Here is a 25,348-nt window from a genome sequence, read left to right as displayed (position 1 = left end):
AAGCAGAAATTGAGAAATTTGCGGCACAGCAGGTTTGCTAACAAAAAAATTTTTCAATATTAAAAATAAGATTTATGGCTATAAATCAATGGGTGCTTTGAAGTATTTAGTTCACAAAAAAAGTTATCAAGTATTGAATTTTTGTTAAATTAAACAATTTAGACTTACTATAATATATACTAAACTATAAAAACTTACTGATAAAAATTTAAATCTTAAATCTGCAATTCTGACATTATTTTTTATACATTTTTTTCTATAATTTTTTTTTATAAAATATTATTAACTGAAACAAAAAATTGCAAAAATCAAATTTTCCTAATCAAAATGGTTACAAATAGATTTTATTTATTTCAAAATGTAAATAGTTGCAATGATTAATCCTTTTGACAAGGCAATTAGTACTTTTACACCAAAAAACGTATCTCCTAAATCCAGTACATTTTCTAAATTATTTTATTTAAAAATTTTAACTTGTGATCTTTTGTGGAATTTCCATATATCCTTAAAGTTAAGGTTTTTTTCTCAAAATTATTAATGCTACATTTTACAATGCTGCTCAGAACAACTATAGGTATAAAATTGTATTAAAAATTTTCATGACTACTCCAGTTTTTTCATATATGTACTCTAAAAAAATATTACCCAAAAACTTTAGGGTAACAAAATATTAAATTTTTTTTACAATTCTCAAAATATAAGATGTGTCATAATAATAACCGCATTTTTTTGGCTTTAGAATAAAACGCACAATATATTTTAAGTTATTTATCATTAGACTAAATGCAATGTTTCAAACGATTATCCAAATCATCATAGGAATGTTCTTCAGCATCTCGGTTAAAGCTGATTCAATGGCTGGGATATCATCATAAAATGATCCTTTCATGTTGGTTCTCAGTTGTGGAAATAGAAAACAGTCACATGGTGATAGATTAGACGAATACGAATCAAGTCGATGAAAAAATCCATGTTTTACATCAAAAACTCTTACTTTTCATTTGATATTCAGTTAATTGAAGTGGAACAAAAAGCGCACAGAGCGTTTTTTTACCCAAATGTTCAGTTAAAATTCTCCAAATAGTGTTCTTACTCATATGTAAAATCTTTCAGCCAACATAGTAAAATTTGCATCGATTCCAATAATTTCCAATAAATCGTGTAAAACACGTATGAACTTGAGTACTAAAATTGCTATGTCTCAGCAAGTTTAAAAAAAATTTTATATTTGCTATTTTTAAAAATTAAACATTTGCATACCTTTTCTTTTATTGAATGGCTGTAAATTCTGTCATCCGATTTAGATGATGTTTGGTGCATTCGAAAGATGATATTTTTAATGCTGCATATGATTTGTATATAAAATTCGGTTACACACTCTGTATGTATATACCACTATAGTTTGCTAATGTTGCCCTGGGCACGAACGAGCTTTAAGTTATGAACTTCAACTAGTCACTTTCTTACACATAACCCTGTGGTTTCCGCTAATCAAAATTTTTTCATAGAATTGCCAATACTTTTCGCTTAAAAATATTTTTAAAAATTTTTAGAATTGTTTATTTATAATTTACTATAAAAACAAGAAAAAATAGCATGTTGCACAATCAATTTCACGAATATTCTTAATATTACTTGATTTCAATAAACTTTCGAAAAACCAACAAAAAAATTTAAATAAATTTTTATTTATGGTAAATATTTCTCAAATAAAATAACTTTCAAATTATTTTTAATTAGCAAATAGGTTGAAAAATTTCTCTCAGAACCTTAAACAATCTAGGAAACTAAATTTTAAGAAATCAAATATATAGTGAAATGATTATTTGTATGTACGGACCAATTCAATCCTATTTGTTATAACTACTTTGGATGCCTTAAAAAGCCCTTCTAAAAAGGATTTTAATAATAGAAATTAAAATATTTTGACTTTGAAGAAACCCTTTTGACCCCAGACTTCTGAAATTGTGTACTGAGTTTGTTATCCTGTATGAAATAATAAATATTCACAAGGGCATCGTTTAACATACTTAAATGGCTTTAATTGGGATTGTGCCACCATTCTTCTTTCAACATGTTATAATATTTTATGTGTAGTATAACTAAATAGCTCATATATATATATGAAATAATTGGAATAGTAACAAAATGTTTTCAAAATGGTTAAATCTGTTTTCGATTTGCCACTTCACTGATATCTAAGTCTGAGCGCTCCTCTCTTGTCAATTTATGTGTGAAATCAACAGTAACTAATTAAATTCAACAAGCAGTTTCGAGCTAAAAGGGTATAACCGCTCGCTTTTCTATTTCTCTTTAATTATACCAATATTTAATGTTTATGCCAGTTATTTGTTCGATTCGGCGCTCTCTAAGATTTTGCGAAAGGAAAACGGCTTTTTTAGTATATGTTGACAATGAAAAGTGTTATAAATTGGCACTGAAAACATCAAAAATATATAAAATTTATTTGAATATTTTATGCCACTCAAATATATTGTTCCAATCGATTTCCCTAATTATCAAATTAGTATTTTCCTAAATCTTTTTTCCATAATCGAAACTATAGTTATATTTTGAGTAGACGTGGTTTTCGGTCTAACTATATATTGATCGATTATCAGTTCTTAAATCAAATCATAATATCAACAATGCCAACTCAAAACTAATTAGCTCTTAAAAAAATTATTTTCTGTAAACCGTGTGCTATTTATAAGAAATAATTTAAAAATATTAGTGTACCTTGGAAATATTAACAAAAATTTAGATGTTCCAACAGATTGAATAGATTTCTTAGTTTATATTTTTCTCCACAAAATAAAAATAAAAAATTTATTTAGATCTCTATATTTTCTTCATTACGAAGTATATAAAAAATGAGTGGCCGAATAGAATCGTTGGCCGGAAAAATATATTAATCACAGAGTTTTTTAACGGTTCCTTTTTTCATTTATTTGACATTGCTGAAGGTTGTGCTATACACGCAATAAATTGGATATTCCCGAAATTAATTGTATGTATATGTCATAATTATTTCTTAAAGAACTATAAATAATATTGCAAATTTCTTCAAATTTACGAATAACACTGGCTAATGGTGCATATTTTTGAAAGCAGAGCATAAATAAATTCAAAATATTATGTTGAGGAAAAAGAGCAATAGTTTCAGATGTATGAGATTGCGTTGGTTATAAATAAATATGAAAACCAAATAAAAAAAATTTATAAATAATAAGAAATAAAAAATTAAAATAAAACATAAATTGAAATTAAAAATTTAAAATTTTTAATCGAAAATAGTGTACCAAAACATAACAAAAAACAATAAAAAAAATGTAAATATATTTATTGCATATTTTTTATAAATTATCTAAAAATACATGATTTAACTACAAGCTGAATATTTTTTAAACAAAACATGTTGATATTTTTAACGTTTTTATGGAGAGGACAATCGAAAGACACAGCTGCTGGAGCACGTCCGCACTTTATTGTGTTTACAAAATAAGGAAAACTAGCAAACAGGAAACAGTGGCAATGATAAAAGAGACAAATAAGCAATAAGCTTGTTCAAAACAAAAACAAAAAGTTTAATTGACCAATTCAAAATATAAAAAAAAACTAAAAAACAAAAATAAAATAAAGCGAAATAAAAATAAACTAAACTAAAATGGGCGTTGGCCAGACGACAATAGCGCCAGATAACAAAAGCATATATACATATGCTATATATAATATATTTAAGCATACATACATACAACAAAATAAAATTCCTTGTAGTATTTTCCACATATAACAAATTTGATTAAAAACTTCTCAATAACATATACATATGTCTGTATATATCGACGATATTTCTGGGTCATTAGTTTTTTGATTTACCACGCTTTCACACAATCTGATTGCTTATATATATGTAAGCATGTGTCTTTGGAAGCTTTTTTAAATTTGGCAAGTGCGCACATCTGTTGTTTTGCCATGACACAGTGCAATTAATAATCGGCTTGGCACTTAGACAAATTCAAAAAATTATTTTTTCGAAGACGAAAAACTTTGGAAAGTCTTGGAATTTCACAAATTTTTTGCAGCAAATGTTTCTAATAACAATAAAAAAGCATATAGCACTCACCTCCAGCCTGCTGTGCCAGCCCTCGGGCCAAAGTGTGGCGCAGCAATGCGGTTCGTATCAATCAATCGCATTTCGCATCGAACGCTGCACACATTTTCAGGCCAATTTCCAGCACAAAATAATAAAAGCCCTTCAAATGTCAGTTACTACATTTTCTAGTTGCTAAATCAATCAACATACAATGCAGAATATTAGCCAGCAGTCGGCACAAATTGCCGTTATTTTTTCGATTAAAAAAATTATGTGAATTTTCTATTTCGATGCGCTGCAGTAAGTGCGAAAAAACGGCATTACACACACGATAACAGCGTAAGAAAGTTAATATGTATATTTATTTGATTTGCACAATATTATTCGTTTTTTCATTCTTCTGAGTAAAAACAAATATTTTTATTCACTGCAGGCTGTTGAAAGCATCGAGGAATATTGCCATAGTCACAGCGAGTATATCGAAGAGCATACGAAGATTGTAACACAGGTGAGAATTACAGGCATACAAGAAATTTATGAATGAAAGATTGCTTTATTGAACTTTGCAAATAAATTTGTTTTTATTCTCAATGTGATTTCTTTTGCGCAGACAACTGAATCGATCGCCAGTGAAAGATCTTATAGAGCAGTTGCTTTCGAGAAATTACCGTTACCAACTACCGGCGGAAACGTTGTTGGTGAGTACAAAATGATTTCAACGTATTAAAAGAAATGCTATCGAAACATTATTTTTATTTTAATTTACAATTATCTCTTGTTTTATGAATCTAATTTTTAATATTTGAATATGTCACCTAAGTGGAAGTAAAGACATGCTAGAAATAATCTTGTCATAATCTCTATCGTGCTGAAATTTTTGCTATGGGAGAGTATATTGACAGCTTTTATGTAGCTCATCTCTTCTAAGATTTAAGAAACATTTTATGTTTCGGGCTAAAAACGAATAAGAAGTGTATTTTATTTCACTTAGTAGATTAAAAAAAGTAAAACTTAATTAATACATATATCGGGGCTAGAGGGAACATTTATTATATTTTCAAGATCACAACTGCTCAAAAGTATAAATAATATTTCCTCTACGGTTGGCCATATTAAAATCGTAAGAACATAGCATTATCGATTCTATGCATGTCTTGTGAGTTTCAAAACATAATATTCATGATTCCATTGATATCTAGTACAGAACAACGATATCAGTTTTCAACAACAAAATATATATAATAACTGCAAGCCCAAATCAATATACAGGAAAGTGAACAAGCATTTTTGACTTCTATAGTCAGATTAATTCTAATTCTGGTTCTTTAGCTCGTCAAAAACCATGCAAATATTTGCGTTTTAAAAGTCTTCTTAAAAAATTTTAATTTGGATATCGATGGATTCTATTTGTAATGTATTATTTTTTTTTTATTCAATCCAAGCTGAGAATGTGCTTGATAAATTAGACTGAACACATAGCCAGCGTAGAGAATTTGATGAAACAAAGCAAAGGTTTTAGTAATTACAATTATTTTTTTAAAGAAAACTCTTGGAAAATTTGATACTTACTTTGAAAATACAAGAAACAAGTTGGAACCTAGCATTAGACCAAATTATTTATCTGGTTTCACTAATATTTGAAACAACAATCTTTCTCATAACATTGTCATATATTTTAGTGTTTCAAAACGTACCTAATCTACCAGAATTTATGTCTGTGGAACCAAATTAGAAAAATTATACAGCCAAGTAAGTTAGAGGTTATTTTTAGTTATATATTTTTTATTATACATCAGGTTCGTACAATGAAAACATAACAAAAACCTGCTAAAAAATATAAATATATAACAATTTCTACAAAGGCAGGCTTTTGTCGTGGGGTCAACAAACGAACCACGTATTTTTAATATAAAAATTACATTTTTGTTGCTTTCGAAATGTTAACCAAAAATTTAGTATCTCTTGCCAAAAGAAAATTCATCTCCCTTATTAAAATTATGAGCGCTTGCTATGACCTATTTGGATCTAGCTTGTGAGCTGTTGGTGCATGATGATGAAGAAAACCACTACTGTAGTCACTTTAAGAACAACCCTCCTTCTAAACACCCAGCTGTCTGCGTATATAACGAGCGAGTAGTTTAGCTGGACGCTCTTGCCATTCGCCGAGTGTCTCTTTACTTTCTGTAATCTGTGATTGAGTGAAATATATTATATTTAAGTAACCCTCTCGATAACACAATTAAAACATACCTGATCACCGTTGAGCCGATTAACTATGGCAGCACAGATTATACCTGCTTTAAGGCCGGCATTGTGGGTTAGTGCTGCAAACATGGAGCTCTCCATTTCGATGTTTACCACACCTCTTTGCTGCAGCATTTTTAGCCATCTCATCTTGTCCGCTTCTTGGTAATCACAAAATGCACCATCCAAACGGCCTTGCCCTAGGCGATTGCGTGTAAACCAACTTGTTAGTTATATATTATACACTATCTAAGGAGCCTCCACAAATCTCACCTTCATAGAAGTCATCGGCGCAATAAGTCTTGCCTATAACTGTTTGAAAGCCATCGCTTGGGCTCGCTACTGCCTTGAGCTCTTGCGCTAAATTGGCATCTAGTTTTGTGGGTCGTGGCACAACATTACCCAAAATTTTCTGCAAATCAAAAGGTTTATGACAGTTATATTTATAATATTATTGTTATATGTTTAAATAATCAACTATCGTCACAAATATTACGCACAAATTCATGTTCGGCATTCAATTTGTCATTGAGCACACCATCGGAAATGACAACGGTGCCACCTGGTACACCCAAACCGCCACACGTTCCAAGGCGTATGAAAACCGGGTTCTTACATTTCGCATGATGTACGAGCTTAATCAATTCATGCAGTAAAATGCTAATCGAGGGGTTGCCCATGCCATGATTGACACAAATAATCGGTCCCGCCTTGTACATGGAGTAACGATCTGCGGCGCCGGTTAAGTCAGACAATTGTGTGCCAACAGGTAGCTTGTGTTTTATTTCATCCAACAAATATTTCGCAAGGTTTTCCATACGTTTCGGTGTACCACCTACAATGACAAACTATAAAAAAAATCGCAGCATCACTCTAAGTATTATAGTTTTGACAAGAGTTCTAACCCCACAGGAGACACGACAGGAGTCTATATGTCATGTCCTCTGTAAGATATGAACTCATTTATGGTATAAGTAATGTTAGGTTAAAGGATAGCGAAGAGCTCTGTAACACATAAAAATATGGTAGTCAGGAAAGGAACTAAGATTGGTAAGAGACTTTAGTTATAAAGAATTTAATATTTCTCATGACTTGGTCACTGATATCAATCCACTCTTTGTCTCTAATATGAAAAGGCTCTTATTAATTATAAAGGGCCTCAAGTGCCCCATTAGTACCACATTAAGAAAGTATCAAAATTTATAGAACGAAAAGGAGATTGAGCTCTCAAAGCAGCCGACTGTTTTTCAATAATTCATGCTGTTACTCCTCGTCTCATAATTAGACAAATATAAAACGAAGATCTCATATCAGAATTGCAAGCTTACCTTCACGTCGCCGAACATTTCTGGCAAATTATGTGATTTCCTGCCCAAACCAAGATGATAAAGGAAATCTTCTTCCATACGAGCGATATGAGGATTACGAATGAAGCCTGTTGGGCATTCGGGTGAATGTTCTGTTGTTGACCTATGGCAGAGGGAATAGTAAAGCACAGTTATATATAGTAGATCAACTAGTATAGGTACATATGTAGATACAATTCTTAATTTAAGTTAAAGACAGTTCCTCGGTTAGGCTGTATAACTGTACTCACATACAACCACAACTCGGTGACGCTAGATCCATATTTTAGAATTTTGGCTTATTAATACTTAAAATTCGGAAGACGAACGGAAATTTGTGATTTTATGTATGAAAAAATTTATTTTCATTATATTTTCTAAATAGTTGTCATTGAATTTCAAGTTTACATAGTTGCAAAATTTTCAAATGAGTAGTTTAAAGATTTTTGAGGGCCATTTTTTAATTCTCATGTGAAATTTCGTTCAGGATGAGGGCGACCTCCCCTCTTCTTCTTTCTTGCAATAATAAATTATAATAATCCTATTTTTTTTTCAAATAATGGATTTTAAGATTTGTCTAGAACTTCTCAGACCACTTTAGTAAGGGCTAATGAATACCTCAGGTTTATTACAGTTGTACATTTATTCGAATGGGTTTTTTAGTACTAGGCTTCTTCGATTTGCCATTTATTTTCTTCTCTTTCTTTATCAGGTCCTGCTCTCTTTTTCTTGTCAATTTGAATTTGTTTTAATAGTTTTTTGGTAATTTATAAAAGAAAAGCATGCACTTCCTATACCAGTCTACTTGATTTGTACCAGTTGTTTGTTCGTTTGGCCACTCTGCACATTTTGAAACTTCAGAACTTTGACATTGTCAAGGGTATATGATCGACCATACTTATATCATACTATGCATTCAAGCCCTTAAAACTAGTAGGTTCACATATAGAAGGTTTCAGAGCATGATATTATATAATTCAGTTTACTTCTAACCATCCGGATATAATTGCCCTTATTTTATTTACTTAAACATCATATTTCAGTATTGACAAAGTCTGCATATTCTTAGATATAAGTATTTATGTATGTAAGTATATATCCTCATGCTAATTGCGGCAACATCGTTTGCTGCACACTTTAGACCAGTATACAGACTATAAACAGCAGCAACAAATGGCAACGACATGCATCGTCTGATCTTTCGTGATGGCAAAAATAAACAAGAAGTGCGAAAAGACAACACTGCGCCTGTCAGTTTGTGGCTTGATGAAAATGTTATTGTTAATAAACCGCAAGCACCATAAAAAACCAAAATAATAAAACATAAGAACAGCAGTGAACATTATTTTTTCATTGTTGTTGTTTGTATTATCTGTTGTTGGTGACAGATTGTCAGTCCGAGTGTCAGCGAAAATGTTAATTAAGCATGAACTCTAGTGTGTAGCGAAAACACATGAATATATGTATATGTATAAGTACATACACATATTATTTTGTTAAATAGGAGCACCTTTTAATAAAAGAAGTATACATAGAGCCGTAAAGGCAAAAACCGGGGCCTATGGAGGATATAGAATGCGGGCCTCCTTATCCATCAATTGCTGGAGGAACAAAAAAACTGAAAAAAAATGGTTGGTCCCCAATCTCCCACCGCTAGGTCACTGAGTATGAGGGATTCAAAATGATTCGCAAATTATTGTTTAGGATGTATAATATAAGGGCTTTTTATTGGTTTCTTAAATTCGAGCTAAATTCGGATATTCTGATCAGGATTAGGCGATCATAATGTATAATACTAATTCGAGAATATTAATTATATATATATATATATACAATATATATACCGAGTCTTCAATCAGTTTGTAGTCTTTCGATCATACCCAGCCATTCTAAACTTTACCAATAGGTTTAAACCTGAATTCGTTTCATCGTCCCAATATTAAAGTTTCCGCTGATCAATTTCAGATTTTTTTTTCCATATCGTAATTGCATTATATTTGCTCATTACATATAATAGACTTCTTATAATTATTTACAATATTTATTGTACCATAAAAAAATCGAAGATCACATTTTTATTTGTCATAATTCAACTCTTTACCATGCCGGTCACACTTTTAGTTGAACCGCTTACAATACCATTGATTAAACTCAATCACACTTTAATATGTTTATCAGTGCTTAGAGAAACGAACAAACAACTGGTATAAGTATAATATACTGGTATAATCAAGTAGATATTTTTTAACAAGCGTCTCACCACTTTAAAATGGTATTCACGCATACATACTCTCTTTTATTTACCATAAATGATATGGATAAATATATAATTGCTTTTAGTTGAAAAGAACATATAACTCAAATTAAGCGAGCAGAGAAGTAGCGAATCAAATACGCCTAATAATTTGTTTATAGTATCAATAGTTTTGAAATATGGTACTTAAATCTCTAACATCAGACATCTTGTTCTCTATACCCTGAACGAAAAATATTAAGTTTCGCATAAAGTTTGTAACAATCAGCAGAAAACGTCGAAGGCCCTATAAAATGTATATATAAATGATCATCATGACGAGCTGCTATCACTATAGCATATATTAGTTCCCATATAAACTGAACGATCAAAATTAAGTTCTTGTATGGAAAACTCTTTTATTTGACGTCTTCACGAAATTTAGCACGGATTATTTTCCAAAGCAACGGTACAATCTCCCAATAAATAAATCAGATCGGACCCCTATACCTGACCGAACCAAATTAAGTTCTTATATGGAACCTTTTGTATTTTTGAAGAGTTTCGCTGCAAGCGAAATTAACGTTTTTCTTGTTATTTGTTATAATTTCATTCACCTGTTGTGATTCATAATAACGGTTTATATTATATAAAAGTGGAGTTAACTGAGTATTAGTAATGTTTCATTTAAAGTCATGGAGGTATTAATATTTTCAACAAAAATGTATAACGGTCTTCCTTAGACGCATTTATTTTGATATCAAGCACGCACCTGCCGCTGCACACAGCACAACAGTACGAGTATAATTTTGCAAATGGACATTATTAAATTCAAATTAATATTTAGCAACGCAAATACTTTTCACTTGTGACATGAACATGCAATTTATTAGCGTACCAACAGCAGCATTTAACAGTTATTAATTATATTCAAGATTTATGAGCAATTCCTCAATACACATTGTCAGTGTGTGAAGAATCTTTGGACGGAACAAGTTCGTTGCGCTCTTTTATAAGCAAATTTTAACTCATACATAATTATTATATCTACTTGTAGAAATGTGTGTATATGCATGCGCTTGAACGACGCGCCGTTGTGTCGCCTACGACGGAACAGCGCAGAATAAATACTGCGTGCTCCGTGCAGCGGCAACCAGCTTCCAATAGTTGGCCAGCATAGTTTGATACTTTTCGACAGGTTTCAATATTTTGCATCCACTTGCTACGACACGTTTCATTTACTCGCTGTGTGACACATACCAGCCCATAGCATATAGTATGAAGCTGCAGCGCATATATCATTGCCTGCGCATTCGCGGCGCAGCAACTCCCGCGAGTCTTCCTAGAAAAGATTGCATTTATTGCCACATTTTCACTTCCAATAAGTGGCAATGATGGTCTGAGAGCTATCAAAGCATTTAAAAATAATTTTAAATATACTTTTTTTTTAATTTTTTTAATTTTCGTCTTAATATAATATTTTCAATTTTTTTTTTTAATTTTTTCTTGAAATTTTATTTCCAATTTTATTTTTCAAAAATTTTTTTTTTAATTTTATTTTATAAATACACTTTTTTTTTATTTTTGCATTGCTTCGCAAAATGTTTTGGCCGATTTCGCTTGCAAATACTTTGCTGTAAATGATGTGTTTTTCCTTAATGATTATTTCTTTGCCTGCGTGGCGGCTCGTGCTGTTTGCTCATACGTCATGTCAAATTCATTGATTTCTCGACCCAAAAATCGCCAAAAGCGGCGAGTCATCAACCAAACCAATACACTTGCAACGCATGTGATGCTATTCAGTTTAAGCAAGCAAATTTAGCAAAAAAAATAACTCCTCTTCACTACATAAATTTGTGTTTTATTATTAATAAATATGTGTATATAGAAAGGAAAGTCACATTTACATGAATACTTGCTTGCTTTCGCCTCACTTTCGCAACCTGAAAAACATACACACACATACATAGAGAGATTTCTCCGAATTTTTTTTTATCCCTATTTCTCATTTTCGCTTTGATTTGCATTGCACGCCGCATTGAAATTTTCGATTCAATAAAATATTGCATTTTCTAGCAATATGCTAACAGCAGGTACAAATATTTGCCGTGAATAAGGTTTGATTGATTTGCGCCAATTGCGTCTATGACAAATATTGGGCAATTTTTTACTAACATATACAAACACACGCTGCAGCAATTGTTTTTCATAGTCGCAGTGCTGCCACATTTTCATACAAACATGCACGAGTACATTTGCTTGCCCCAAATTACGGCACCTCGCCTGCTTGCACCCAGAAGCCTATAATTATAGTTGAATAAAATTACTCATTCTATATCTGTGGTTAACGATAAGTGGATAAGTGCTCCAAATGTTGCATGCAATTGTAAAGGTACAAATGTGATAAATATCCAATATATAAAAATTGGTATTTGCTTGTTTGTACGGTTTTGTTAATTTCATATGAGAGAACCCTTTTATGGAATCACAATAGATTGCTCTATAGTTAATTTAATACTAAAAGTGATATTTATGTTAAATTTATGAATCATATATATTATACAATATATAATAATTCAAATTCTACATTCAGTTGCAAATTTCTCTCGTATTTGTTGTGAGTGTAGAATTTATACTTAAATAGGTGATTTATAGACGGTTCTACCTCCTCTCCTTCCCTCTCCTGTGGTTTAAAAAGTTAGCAAAATAAGGATATTACAACGATCTTTTTGAGAGAAATAGACTTAGAGGTATGTGCTTGTATAATGTTGAGTCCTATCTTGGTCATGGTTTGAAACAGGAAACTATAAAAAATCGTTCAAAAATTCAAAAACACCTTTAAAGTAATAATTATGAATATACATAGTTAGAAGTATTGCATATTAAATAGATTTACAAGCTGTAAGCCGACTCTAACGGCTAACAGATTCAAATTGAAGCATTTCCATGGCTACCGATCTGGGCTCCACCTTTAGGCGATATGACGTTCATTCTAGGGGCCTAGAAGCTCCTATTTTCCCTTCAATGCACTGATACCTTCGTAAAAGAATTATATGTGCAATACATCAATTTCAATTTAACGTATCGAGAACACATTATATACTTTGATAGTATATATTTTTATTTATGGCTTCATAGGATGTAGTAAACAAAAACAAAATTCAAATTATATTTGCATTTTTTTAACAAAGAAGATCCTCTATTGGGTTGAGATCAGGACTCAAAGTTGGTCAATCCAATAATTGGATATTCCAGGATTGAAAAAATTCTTTTGTTGCGCGAGCCACAAGAATAGGAGCGTTGTCTTGCTGAAATATTCAATTTTCGTCATGAAAGTTCTCAACAAAAGAAATGAGCGGACTATCTTCGGACTTCGGCATTGACTTTAGTCGGTAAAAGCAAATATGAGATATACTTTTAGCGCTTAAGACAGCCCATACCATTAAAGATCCCTCACCATGGTGTCGCTTAAAGCAAGTCTCTCTAGGATGTCGTGTCGTAATATTGACAAGATATATTTGTATGACCATCTGGACCATCCGAATTTAATTTTTTCTCATCACTAAAAATTAGATTTTCAAACTCGTGCTTCCAAAACCTTTATTTGTCGCAAAATAAAACACGGTAATTTTTATGTCGCTTCTTCATTCACCGCTGGGTTAGTTTTGATTCAAAGTTAAGTCCCATTTCATGTTTCATAATTTGCTGAACACGCTGTTTACGTTACGCCAACTCAGTCCTTCGCTAGTTGCTAAGTGATGAATGCGTCTCTTGGTGCGCATATCGACTGTTGGTAACTGACCAGTCCGCTAGATGACTTTTTTCCATACCAATAGTTTTCATTGACTAAGTATAGTACAAAATGTTTTAAGAGGTAGTAGAAGAGTAGAGTTTTCAATAGAATTTTTTTTGGAATTTTTATCTAATATTTCAAGAAAGTGATGTCTAAATTTCAAGTCGATTGGAGCAAAATTGACGAAGTTACAAATATCTTTATACCTGTCTTATGAACATTTTATATCAGATTTCTAAACTTATGCTCTTTTGAAATGTTGAACACTATTTATGTACATAATTTACAAGACATCGCCGGAGAGTTATTTTAAAATTTCTTAATAATTTTTACTTGACAATTAATTTTTTTTTTCACTAAATATTGAGTTTTTTCCTTTAAGGTGTTCTAAAAAAATGAAAAAATTTAAAAAATCACTCGTGTTACCTGGGGAATGCTATTCTCCAACGAATGAAACTTGATTTTATGAGTTTGGATGATACAACACCAAGTTATGAGCGGCACCGCAGACGTTTTTTTCTGAGATACGTTCGAATAGTTCATGCAATTGCCGTACTTTTTAATATTTTTATTTACTTTAAGGTTTCATTGTTTTTTTTTTTGTAAATTTTAACTGTATCCTCACAATAAATTCACAAAAACATACCGAATCAACCCTACTCCCCCCTAAATGACAGTCCACCTGCCCATTCGAATAATGAGTCACACGATTTGAAAAACATATGCTGAGTGATAAGGCAACATACATAGTTCATCTTCGTTCATTGATCACTCGCATATATACACTTTTGATTAAGACATACTATTTTCCCCAATTTTAATCACTACAATATTATCTGATAAAAGTATATACAATTTCTTCAGCATTCTAATATACATTGTGACCAGAAAGTTTCCGGAAATTGTCATTAAACTGCCCGCGCTGAATATTTTTCAGCACTTTGTTTTTGTTAAGTTGGTAGAACTGTCCTTACTTACTATGCCAAAATAAGCGCGATCTGTCAACAGTTTATTTGCAGCAGAAAAAAATATTGAACAAAGAATTTGCATTAACTTTTGTGTTTCGAACCAAATTTCGTGTGCGGAATAGTTGCGAATGTTAGAAAAGGCTTATGGTAAATCTAGTCTATCGAAAACCCAAGTCTTCGACTGGTACAAAGCCTTTAAGGCTGGTCGAGAAACCGTCGAAGACATGCCTCGTTTCGGTCGTCCTTTGACGTCTACCACTGACGGTAACATCAAAAAAGTGAAGGAAATCGTGTTCGAAAATTGTCATGCGAGTGTTAGAGATATAGCACGTAAGCTAAACCGGCCTCCGCTGTGAAGCAGCTCGTTTGATTTTGTCCGATAATTTGAACATGAGACGCGTCAATGCTCGGATTGTTCCAAAAGAGTTGAATTTTTTGCAAAAAGACCGCACCGAGCTGTAGTTGTTAACAATTTTAAGATCAAAAACTCGTTCAACACCATCGATTCATCGGATTTGGCCCCATGCGACTTCTTTTTGTTTCCAAAACTCAAGTTACCACTCCGTGGAACCCGTTTCGATTCGATTGAGGCCGTAAAAGAAAATTCGCAGAGGGAACTGAAAGCAATCCCGGATACCGCCGACAAGGCATGTTTCGATATTTGGAAAAAGAGATGGCATATGTGTATCGCTTCAAAAGGAGCATATTTTGGAGGCGACAAAATAAATATTGATGAAGATTAAACATTTTTCGTTTTTTTTACAATTTCCGGAAACCACCAAAAGGCGATTAAAATCTAATGCGAAGTTTCTTCTTCTCGTTGCTGCACCTTTTCTATACATTTTTCGTTAGGTAGAGTTTCAGAAAACTTTCAGTGGGGACTTGGCTTTGTAGACTTTTACCTATATAAAAATATTCCTACAATAAAATATTCAAATGGCTGTTGAAAAATAAACTTCAGAAACCACTTGGAAAGAGTTTATCTGTTTCCATCATCTTAACGCTTAAGAAAACAATTCCGGAATGCTACCACTTCGGAACACACGCCCAAGTTTTTGAATGATACCTTCATAGAGGAGAATGAAGTATTAAGCGGTCGCGACTTTTTACCACCAAATTTCTTATCACGTTGCATATTTCAAAGGCACTTTAATATTTTTGTATATACATACCTATGTACATATGTATGCATTTGAAACTTATCAAAAGCCAATGATTAAAGCAAAATTGACAAATCTATTTATAAAAATATAAAAAAAAATTTTTTAAGCAGAAACATTTTGCTGAGCTGAAAAAAAAATCATAAAATAAATTGTGCAACATTCGCACATTTTCGAATTTTCGAAATCATTTTAAATATATTAAATATTCGATCACTTGTTTGACTATTTTAAAGACGAGCAAGTGTATGTATATATTTATATATATCTAAATCGACTAATATATAGAAATATATAGCTCGGAATCGATGCTGACGACAACAAGGTAGCATTGGTCATTAAAAACAAAAAATTACAACAAAAATTTCATGAAAAAGAATTCGCACACAAGCTTGGCTACGCGAGCACCAACAACAACAAACCAAAAGTAGATAAGTTATGCGATGCGAACACAAACACATGGAAGCTGTTATATTTTTATATAAAAGTGTTAATAAATAATAAATATGCTTAAATTGCAACGTAAAAAAGTCGCAAAGACAACAGCAGCAGCGGCAGCAGAAACAGCAACAACCAAGCAACAGTGGCAACGCTGACACGAGCAGCGATCTGTGCAGCACTAGCGGCCGAGACGGCAGCGTTCTCTAAGTCAACAGTATCGAATATTGGCAAAGGAGGTTTTCCAATTCTTCGTTGTTGTATTGAAAAGTGAGCCATAGCGGACAAAGCGGTAGCACAGTCCAAGCAAGAGGATCACTGCACATGTGTGGCGTGTGTGTGTTCATGTGTGACGGTGTGTGAGGCCAATGCAAGGGCGTTATCGATGTGAATTTTCGAAAATCCCTCAACGGCATTAGCTGCTGCTGTGCTGTTGTGCTCTTTGTTGCTGCTGTTGCTGCCTACTTTTCAACCGCTGCCTCAACTTCTAACGCAGCCGATGCCGCTGCTGCTGTCAGCGATCGCCGCTCGTTCGGAAGACGCATTTGCTGCGCAAACGGAGCAATCAGAGGCACTATTGGTGGCGGATGGCCTTAATTTCGATTTGGAATCAAAAAAAGCTCACTTGAAAACGGAACGTGAAAACGCGTAGACGACAAGCGCCGAGCGAGTTGTCGTTGGTAAAAATGCAAAAGTGTTGAGCAGCAAATTAGTTGTTAATTTAATTAATTAAAGAAATACAAAGGACCTCGCAAGTCCCATTTATAAAGTTTTATATTCGTATTGTGTATTGCATTTTTTTTTGTTTACAAAAGTGTTGAAATATATAAATTTTTTTAATAAAAGAAGTTATATAATAAAAGTACGCGTAAAAAGACAAAAAATTAAACAAAAAATAAAAATTATAAAAACTAAAAAAATTTAAGTGTGAGTTATCCTTTGAGTACTGCTCATGCTGTGCAGATAATTTTCAAGGATATGTGAAGATATTTGAAATAAAACTTTAGTTTCTTTAATTATAAATTTTTATCAAAAATTATTTCAAAATTAACCTTAACATGACACAAAATATTTTTAAGTATTACTTAGACTTTCCGCATGTCCTGACGAAAATATTGCACATGCTGCAACTATCGCTCTCTGCCTAATATTTATACATTTTTATGTATATCTGCTTAACTCTCACAATCTCCTTTTCTACACTCTCCATTTAAAAGCTACTATTTTGTTGTATGTTCGTCGTTAATTTCAATTGTTATAAATTTTAAGTGTCTTTATTTCCAATTTCTGTGGGAAAAATTGCATAACAACAACTACTCTGTCAAATCAAAAAACTTACATTAATCAAACAAAAACTCAAAACGAATTTGGTAAAACTTAAAACACGAAAAATCTATATATAAAATATTATAACATTGAAAAAACAAACTAATATTTGTAAATAAAATAAACTTTGGCTAATAAAACGAACGAAAAATGCACTTCAGTTGGTTGGCCGAAAAGAAAGAAAGTCCCGAAGCCACTTGGGAAGAGCAAAGTTATTTTTATCGTCCCAACTACTATAAGATAACGGTCTCAGAACGCGATCACATCGAACGCGCTACTGTGTACTTCAATGAGACCATCATAGAGGAGAATGAAGCATTGAGCGGTTGCGACTTCTTGCCACTAAATTTCTTATCTTCATACTACATAGTAACGCATCAAGGTAAATTAATTCTAATGTGGGTTATAAAGACTTTAAAGAAAAAAAATAAAGAAAACTCGTGTAAGCTGAAGTTGAAAATGTACAGAAATGAAACATATATACTATATGATATAATCAAAATTAGTATTTTCGAGTATTGAAAATAGAATTCAAGCATTTATCTTCAAAATATATTTTATACCTACTTTTACACAAATAAATAAAAATTATTATCCACGAGATCGGTGACCTGCGCAAAAAAACTCAGCGAACATTTTGTATTTACCACAAAGGCCAGATTCCGCAAAGTCCTCAAAAAACCCCAGCCATATTTACTACTGAAATAGTAGTTTCGGAATTAAATGCTGCCATAGTCAAGAAATTCTTATTGTTATTTTAAAAATGCTCTGGATTCAAATCTGAGTTAAGGATTTTTTTATTGTGTTCAACTTAAAATATGTTAATAATTATAACTATATGTACCCTTCTATAACGTGCATATGCTGTTTTCCCTCATAATTTTGACTATATGGAATAAAATTCCTAGCTTACTATAATAGGTTCCTTTTTTTTTATTAAAAAATTTAATGACGTTCTGCCGCAATATAATCAGATTAATTTTCTAATTCATTATTTGGAAAATTCAGGAAAATGTATTAAACCCGAATAGTTGAAATGGCTGCTGCCTTACCGACCGTAATTAACTTCACTTTTATTCTTTCAAAGTTCAATATAATTTAATGAGTTTTAATTATTGAAATACATAATACGAGGTACAACATTTTCCTACAAAGTCATAAGCGAAACGAGCTGTCAAACTTGCATAGTACTTATCAATAGAACTATTTCCTTTTTTCTGTCATGACGTCACGAATCCACATATTTTCATTAAAGCGCGCTAAAAAAGTAACGGATCGGCATTGTCGTGTTCTCCATTTCTGTAATTCTAGGTATTTATGGAGCCCTATCAATTGTGTTGGTGAAAAGTTGACTTTTTATTTAGGATTACGTTAAAAAAATTTAAAAAAAAATATTTTTACCGCCAATAAAATCTTTCCGAAAGTACTTTTAGAATCTCGAGCGCGGTCAAAATCAAAATAATATAAAGTTTACAAAATGTTTAATGCAAAAATGTTCGAGTTGAATTTCGAAGAGATTCATAATACAATACCATACACAAACGGTTGAATTATGCTAAGTTTTTTTAAGCAAAAAAACCCCAACCAATTTCTCCGCATTAGATCTAACAACTAAACAACAACCATAACTTTTTCACAGTGTTATATGACAGTTACAAACGTTCTCACATGATTTTAGGTTTAGCTCATACTTACTTTCTCACAAGTTTGAGACAACTCAGCACAGCTGATGAGATTTAATGGAATAGGAATAACATATTTCAATAGCAGACTTGCCAGTACTCTATTTAATGATAATTTTTTGAAATTTCTTAAAATAAATTCTTTTAATCTTGAAATAGAAAATTCAACATTTTTAACTTAATTTTCTTTCAATATATTAAAAATATTTTTGATTAATTTGATTAAAAACAATTAATTAACGATGTCTCAAAAATGTCATGACAAAAGCATTGTGGCGATTTTCGTTCTTTGCGACCAATTATATTTATTATTAGATGATCTGGTTTTTGGAAGAAATATTTTTCATGTGGAAATCTATGTAAAAGAAGGGAAAAACTTCAAAAATATATTCCATTTTTTTTTATTTTTATACATTTATTGTGCCACTTAGCGAATGGTTTCTATCATAACACATTTTTCAAAAATATGTTAAAAGACATTAGCATAGCTTTATTTATATAAATAAATACATACATATATACATAGTTGTAAATATATTTCTATAAGTTTTTATTGTAGCATAACAGCTCTGAAATTTTTTGTCATATATTCAAATTTTATGACACTCAATTTAAACTGCAGACAATTCCATTAAAATTCCTATTCAAACAAAACACGCCAAAAATATTTTATTGTAAAAAAATATAACCTTCAACTTAATTTTATTTTTCCTTATAAAAAACTTCAGAGCTATGTTTTTTAATTAAAAAAAATATACATTCCAAACTTTTCACACTCCAGATAAGGCATAAATACAATATATTAGAAAATATGTTTTTGTTAATTTTTTTGTTGTATTGTATCTAAGATACCAAAAATAAATGCAAAACTCCAAGCGTCCATAGATTAGAAATGATACAACGCATTAAGAACGTGCAAGCAAAATTTAATGCGGCCAATTAGCGTTTAAACAAGTGTGACTAAAAAAATGTCGAGTTAATTGGAAAACCAATCGAATATACTTGTATGCCAAGTGTATGCGTACAACCACAAAAAGTAAATATCGAAAAAAACCAAAAAAAATTAGAATATCATACTAGAAACAAAAACAAAATATGTCTTTTGTGCAAATGTTGTAAAGAAAAATTTGGCAAATGCTTTTGATGAAACAAAGGCAAGTCAACAACAATTTAGTGGAGCATATTATTGTAGAAATGGCGCCGGTAAACGTTACTAAGCGAAATAAATCAAGTAAATTGGGTGTGCGCGTGCCACTTGGCAACTCACAGCTGCATAAAATACCAACAAAAACTTAGAAGCGTGAAAAATAATTAAATAGGCCTCTATTCACAAAGAAAGAAAGGCGAATAAATATACTTATAGATCGTTTTATTCTTGATAGAAGATATGTGTTTGACGCTATCAATAATATTAAGACTTATAGAAGACTGACAAAATATTTATGTATAAGGAATTGAGCTAGCAGATTTATTGCCTTTCTCATGCATTTACTGCTTCTACTCTAACCAACAACGATAGAAACTAGGCTGCAGCACGAAACGTCTCAAAACGAAGTGAACTGTCATAGTAACATTTAATAATGCCTTTACTTTCTTTTATTTCTTTTATCACGTCACAATCCAATGTAATTGTCTGTCAAAAGAGCTCCAAACAAAGTCGCAAGATAAAACTGTAGTAATCCATTTTTCTACCATAGTTGGTTTTAGCTATTGTCTAATTGTTCATTCCTATTAAAATTAGCATGAATTTTAAGCTTTCCGAAACGCCTAAACAAAGAAAACCTTTCTAAAATCTTAAAACTTCCATGACTTGAGTAGTTCTTTGTCGTTTTTTCTTCTACCAATTTGCCGTCGCTAATACAAAATCCATTACGTAGCCTCAGGATTACGATTAGTAATGATGTCATATAAACTGCTCTTTATTTCAAGGTTATCTTTTTGCTGTTCTGTTTGCGAAATCGAAGAAGCTTCAGATTCTCTTCTTATACCTTAAACAGCGTATATTGACTTTGCCACTAAGTTTGTTACATCCAGAAGGAAACGTCGGAGATATTATAAAGTATGTGCATATACTTGTATGATCGGTTTTATTAGCTAAGTTGATTTAGTCATGTCCGTATGTCTGTCCGTATGTATGTCCGTCTGTCTGTCTGTATATACGCGAACTCTCAGTTTTTGAAATATCGATCTTAAATTTAGGATATGACTGTTTCTCCCCAAGAAGCTGCTTATTTGTCGGAACCGCCGATATTGAACTATATACTGAACTGAACACCATATTGTAGCATATTGCTGCAATAGAAACCATCCGATCGAAATTAAGCTTTTTTTATCGAGATATCTTCAAGGCATTTGGCATGGATTATTGGGTAAGGCAGCACTACAATCCCCGAACAAATTGTTTAGATCGGACTATTATAGCATTTAGCTCCCATAAAAACTGACTGATCCAAATCAGGATTAAGATCTTTTTTACCAATTTATGCTCTTAGAAATGTTTCTGTAAAAGGTCTTATAGCAGTATCTGGCTTCGGTAGAGCTGTGGTTAACGTTTTCTTTTTTTTTTATTTAAATGACATAGAGTGCAAACTTTCAAGAAACTCCAGATCTATATAATGGTAAATACTTCCATGAAAAATTTGAATTTCACTATATTTCCTAAAATAGTTAAATTTTTTGTATATATAAATAGTTCAAATTTTCAGAAAGGTTAAATAACTAATCGGAAGTTATATGTATATATAAATCAGCATAATGACATTTAATGTTACTGAATACACTATATGGGTTGTTAGTACTCTTTACTTAAGATAAATGAATATTCATCGATTATGATCTACCGCTTTAGTTACTTCGAAGTAATACCATGTCCCGACCGACACTTAATCATGAGATTTAGGCTGTTGAGTACAATGTCATTACATTACATTACTAATTTACTGGATTTAGCAAGATTTCTCATAGGAAAATGATACTTGTTAATCTCGTCCCCGAAGAGATTTAAAGCTTATCTACTTGAAATCTCACTTTGCGACTCTAATTTAGCGCCATCTATTTGTCAGTAGGAAAATTTATCACAGCTGACTTAGACACCACAAAGAGAAAAAATATGTAAACTTGCTCCACATTGACTAGTGTCAATGCTAGGCGCTTCAATTCTAAAAATGCGTCCATTATTTCCATTAAATAAAGAATATTTAAAAAATGTATAACAAAGTACGACAATACGATGTTTTCTTTTAATAAATATTAAAGGATGTGAATTTTTTTAATATTTCTGTTTTACATTTCTCCAATGGCCAGTCTAAATAAGTGAATAGATTAAATGTAATTTAATCACTTAAAATTTTTGGTCGGAACATGGTATATGTCTGCTAATTTATCTATGCCATTGTGAAGAGCTAACTGATGTAAGAAGAGAAATGAAAAGCATTTTTCAAGCTATCTTTGATCAAATAAAAAAAAATTATGCCCCGACCTTACCCTATACATGAGGGTCCTACAAAACCATTTTCTATCAGCGGGAGATGTTCCATATTTTAGACAGGCAATGTAGGTTAAATGCTTAACGTATAAACTTTTACTAAAATAGGTACGTACATCACCGAAATCAATTCACGTGGGAATTGTCAATTTGTCTATTACTAGACTACAAGCTTGCTGACTTTTAAAAAAACTGATAGTTCGAGTGAGAATTTTTGCTTGGAAATTAGCTTTTTTTTCGATTTTAAGTCGAAATAATATTTCCGCCTAAATATTTCAAAAAGGAAAATACAGTGTGTTTGAGATAACAAGAAGTTGAGTTTATACCAAATTACATGAAAGAAAATTTTTTTTGTATAATTTAAAAATTAAAAATACAAAAGCTTTGATGTTTAAAATTATTACATAAATTTTGAGGTTATGTGAAAAAGGTGTTAATACAAGAGTTGTAGATCTTTTTATTACATACAATATTGCCATGTAACTTTTACCCGGAAATCTGCTTTTGCCGGAAATCTGCCCTAATCTATGATTTAGAAATCCCAAATAAGAAATACATACATAACCATGCACATATGTATGTACAAGTTTATGAAATTTTTTTAATGTACATGTAAGTGTATGTGTGCGCTTGTTTGTGCGTCCGTTGCGGAGCATATGTTTTATGTCGTGTAATGAAGTAAGCAAGTGACGTTTGATCGCTGCAATTTATGGCGCTCAAAAGCCCCAAAACAAATTCGAAAACAGCTACATTAGTTCATGCACACATATGTGCATATATATATACATATGTACATACATATCACTCGGCAATTTATGCCTGCGCGAAAGTTTTTTATGCGTTTTAAACCAAGTAGCCAGTTTACAGCGGGCATAAATATCGAGCAAAACGCATATTTAGTGCCTTTACGTGAAAAAAACGCATTGCCAAACACACCTTTTGAAGTTGAAAAACATAATTTATGTTCGGCGCAGGCCGCCGAGGCCGCGTCCGCACAACGCAAGTTCGTTTCTTATGTTCTTAATGAATCGTTGCATTCACAATTTTGCTTGTATTTAATTTGTTGTATTTTACGAATGTGAAAAAAATGGTGCAACAACAACATAAAGCAGCTACCTATGTATTAACAACAACAACAACGAAAATAAACTTCAAAAACCAGCAACAAATTATTGGTTGAGCGGCTCGCCGTCGTATCGCGGTTGCTGTCTTGCGCCGAAATCACAATTTTTATCCGATTCCTTCAAATTTCGCGCTTCACTGCTGCATTTGCAAATAAATTACAAGAATTTCGGGTGTCACAGCAAGTGAAGTGTGGGATTTGTATGGCGTTGCAGTTGGTACGGTGCAACGATGCGTATACGTAATGGCGATGTTCATACTACACGCATATGTTTGTGTGTTTGTGTGATTTTCTGCTTTCACATTACATTTTATTTCTTTGCATTTTATGCATTTCTTTGTGTACACGGTGGTCTATGCTACGTCAAATATATACATACCTACAAACAAACATACATAGTCTATGTACGAGTATCTGCGTACTCTTGCATAGTTTCTTACTTTTGTGCGTGTGTTGCATCGTAATGTTGCGCCTGCATGTCGATTTCTATTCGGACACAGCACAGCACAGCACCGCACAGCAAAACGCAACATTAAATTGCAATCTTAGAATTTTGCTGGTTTTTGTTTAAATGTGTCGCATTTTTGCTTTCTTATTTATTTGTACTATTCGCCGACCGCCTTTGAAATGTACTCACTACTGCGGTTGGCTGTCGCTCTAGCTATTTTACAGTTCACTTGTCACATTTTGCAATGCATGTTTGTACATATGAATATGGTACACGTGTGTATGTATGTCTGTTTAATGGTAATTGCAAAGGATCGCTTTGCTGTGTGTTGTTGTTGTTATTAATATTGTAACGAGCGCGTTACGAACTGCGGCCGAAGTGCTAATTTGTTAAATGCCCAAATTATTTATTACAATGAAATTACTTTATGCCAGCACAATGCCAAAGCTATTCATTTCGTAACGGTTTATTGTGGTTTGTAATGCATCAAATAATTTAGTTTAAGCTAAACGACATTGTTGCTATTGGATGACTTTAATTTAGCCAAAATATGCATAGCGAACACTTGATTTTTTTTCTAATTTTGAGCATTAAATATTTATGCTATAATTACATTTTATATTTGCACATATGTGATACTAGCAGACCCCGTCCACGTTGTCCTGTTTTCAAACATGAAGTTTATTCGAAAATATGTCAACCGATTACTACTACTTAGCGGAAGACTTCTTGTAATGTTTTGCATTCCATACAAATTTAGTAATATTGCAATTTTGCAAAAGATGGCAGCCCTATTCCTTAACAAGAAAAAACGTTAGCTTCGGTGTAACCCAATACCCTTCACAAATAAAAAAAAGTTTGTATGGAAACTTGATTTTTATTGGCCAGTTTGTATGGTAGCTATATGCTATAGTTGTCTGAAGTGAACAATTTCTTCGTAGATTGTACCGTTGCTTTGGGCAATTTCCTTCTGTGTGTCACAAACTTCGTGACAGAGTATAAAAAGA

General features: G+C 32.0%; 2 protein-coding genes across 9 annotated transcripts in view; one reads left to right on the top strand and one right to left on the bottom strand.

Moving 5' to 3' along the window:
* cher (filamin protein cher) overlaps positions 1-25,348 on the top strand; it is a 93,614-nt gene that overhangs the window by 60,906 nt on the left and 7,360 nt on the right. For 7 of the 8 annotated variants that reach the window (XM_036368356.2, XM_070105548.1, XM_036368350.2 and 4 more), the window contains 2 exons: positions 4,530-4,604; positions 4,707-4,794. In XM_036368356.2, the coding sequence (XP_036224249.2) occupies positions 4,530-4,604; positions 4,707-4,794 (163 nt within the window). Of the gene's footprint in view, positions 1-4,529; positions 4,605-4,706; positions 4,795-17,642; positions 17,987-25,348 lie in introns of those variants that run through there. The other variant, XM_036368362.2, reaches the window with a different exon arrangement.
* LOC106617304 (uridine phosphorylase 1) lies at positions 5,851-8,070 on the bottom strand. The gene is made up of 6 exons (XM_014234400.3): positions 7,938-8,070; positions 7,669-7,810; positions 6,841-7,188; positions 6,614-6,752; positions 6,347-6,540; positions 5,851-6,284 (listed from the first exon to the last, which is right to left on the bottom strand). Exons 1-6 carry the CDS (start codon positions 7,967-7,969, stop codon positions 6,195-6,197), a joined length of 945 nt encoding a protein of 314 aa, XP_014089875.1. The 5' UTR covers positions 7,970-8,070; the 3' UTR covers positions 5,851-6,194.

The sequence above is a fragment of the Bactrocera oleae genome, chromosome 2 (genome assembly GCF_042242935.1).
Source record: "Bactrocera oleae isolate idBacOlea1 chromosome 2, idBacOlea1, whole genome shotgun sequence".
NCBI classification, from domain to species: Eukaryota; Metazoa; Arthropoda; class Insecta; order Diptera; family Tephritidae; genus Bactrocera; species Bactrocera oleae.
This window is presented reverse-complemented; position numbering and strand designations above follow the sequence as displayed.

Excerpts from the sequence above, each read along its gene's own strand:
- LOC106617304 (XM_014234400.3), bottom strand. The coding sequence starts at position 7,969 with ATGGATCTAGCGTCACCGAGTTGTGGTTGTAT. Across the intron at positions 7,189-7,668 it reads AAATGTTCGGCGACGTGAAG|TTTGTCATTGTAGGTGGTAC; the intron begins GTAAGCTTGCAA and ends TTTTTTTTATAG. Across the intron at positions 6,541-6,613 it reads CGCCGATGACTTCTATGAAG|GGCAAGGCCGTTTGGATGGT; the intron begins GTGAGATTTGTG and ends GCAATCGCCTAG.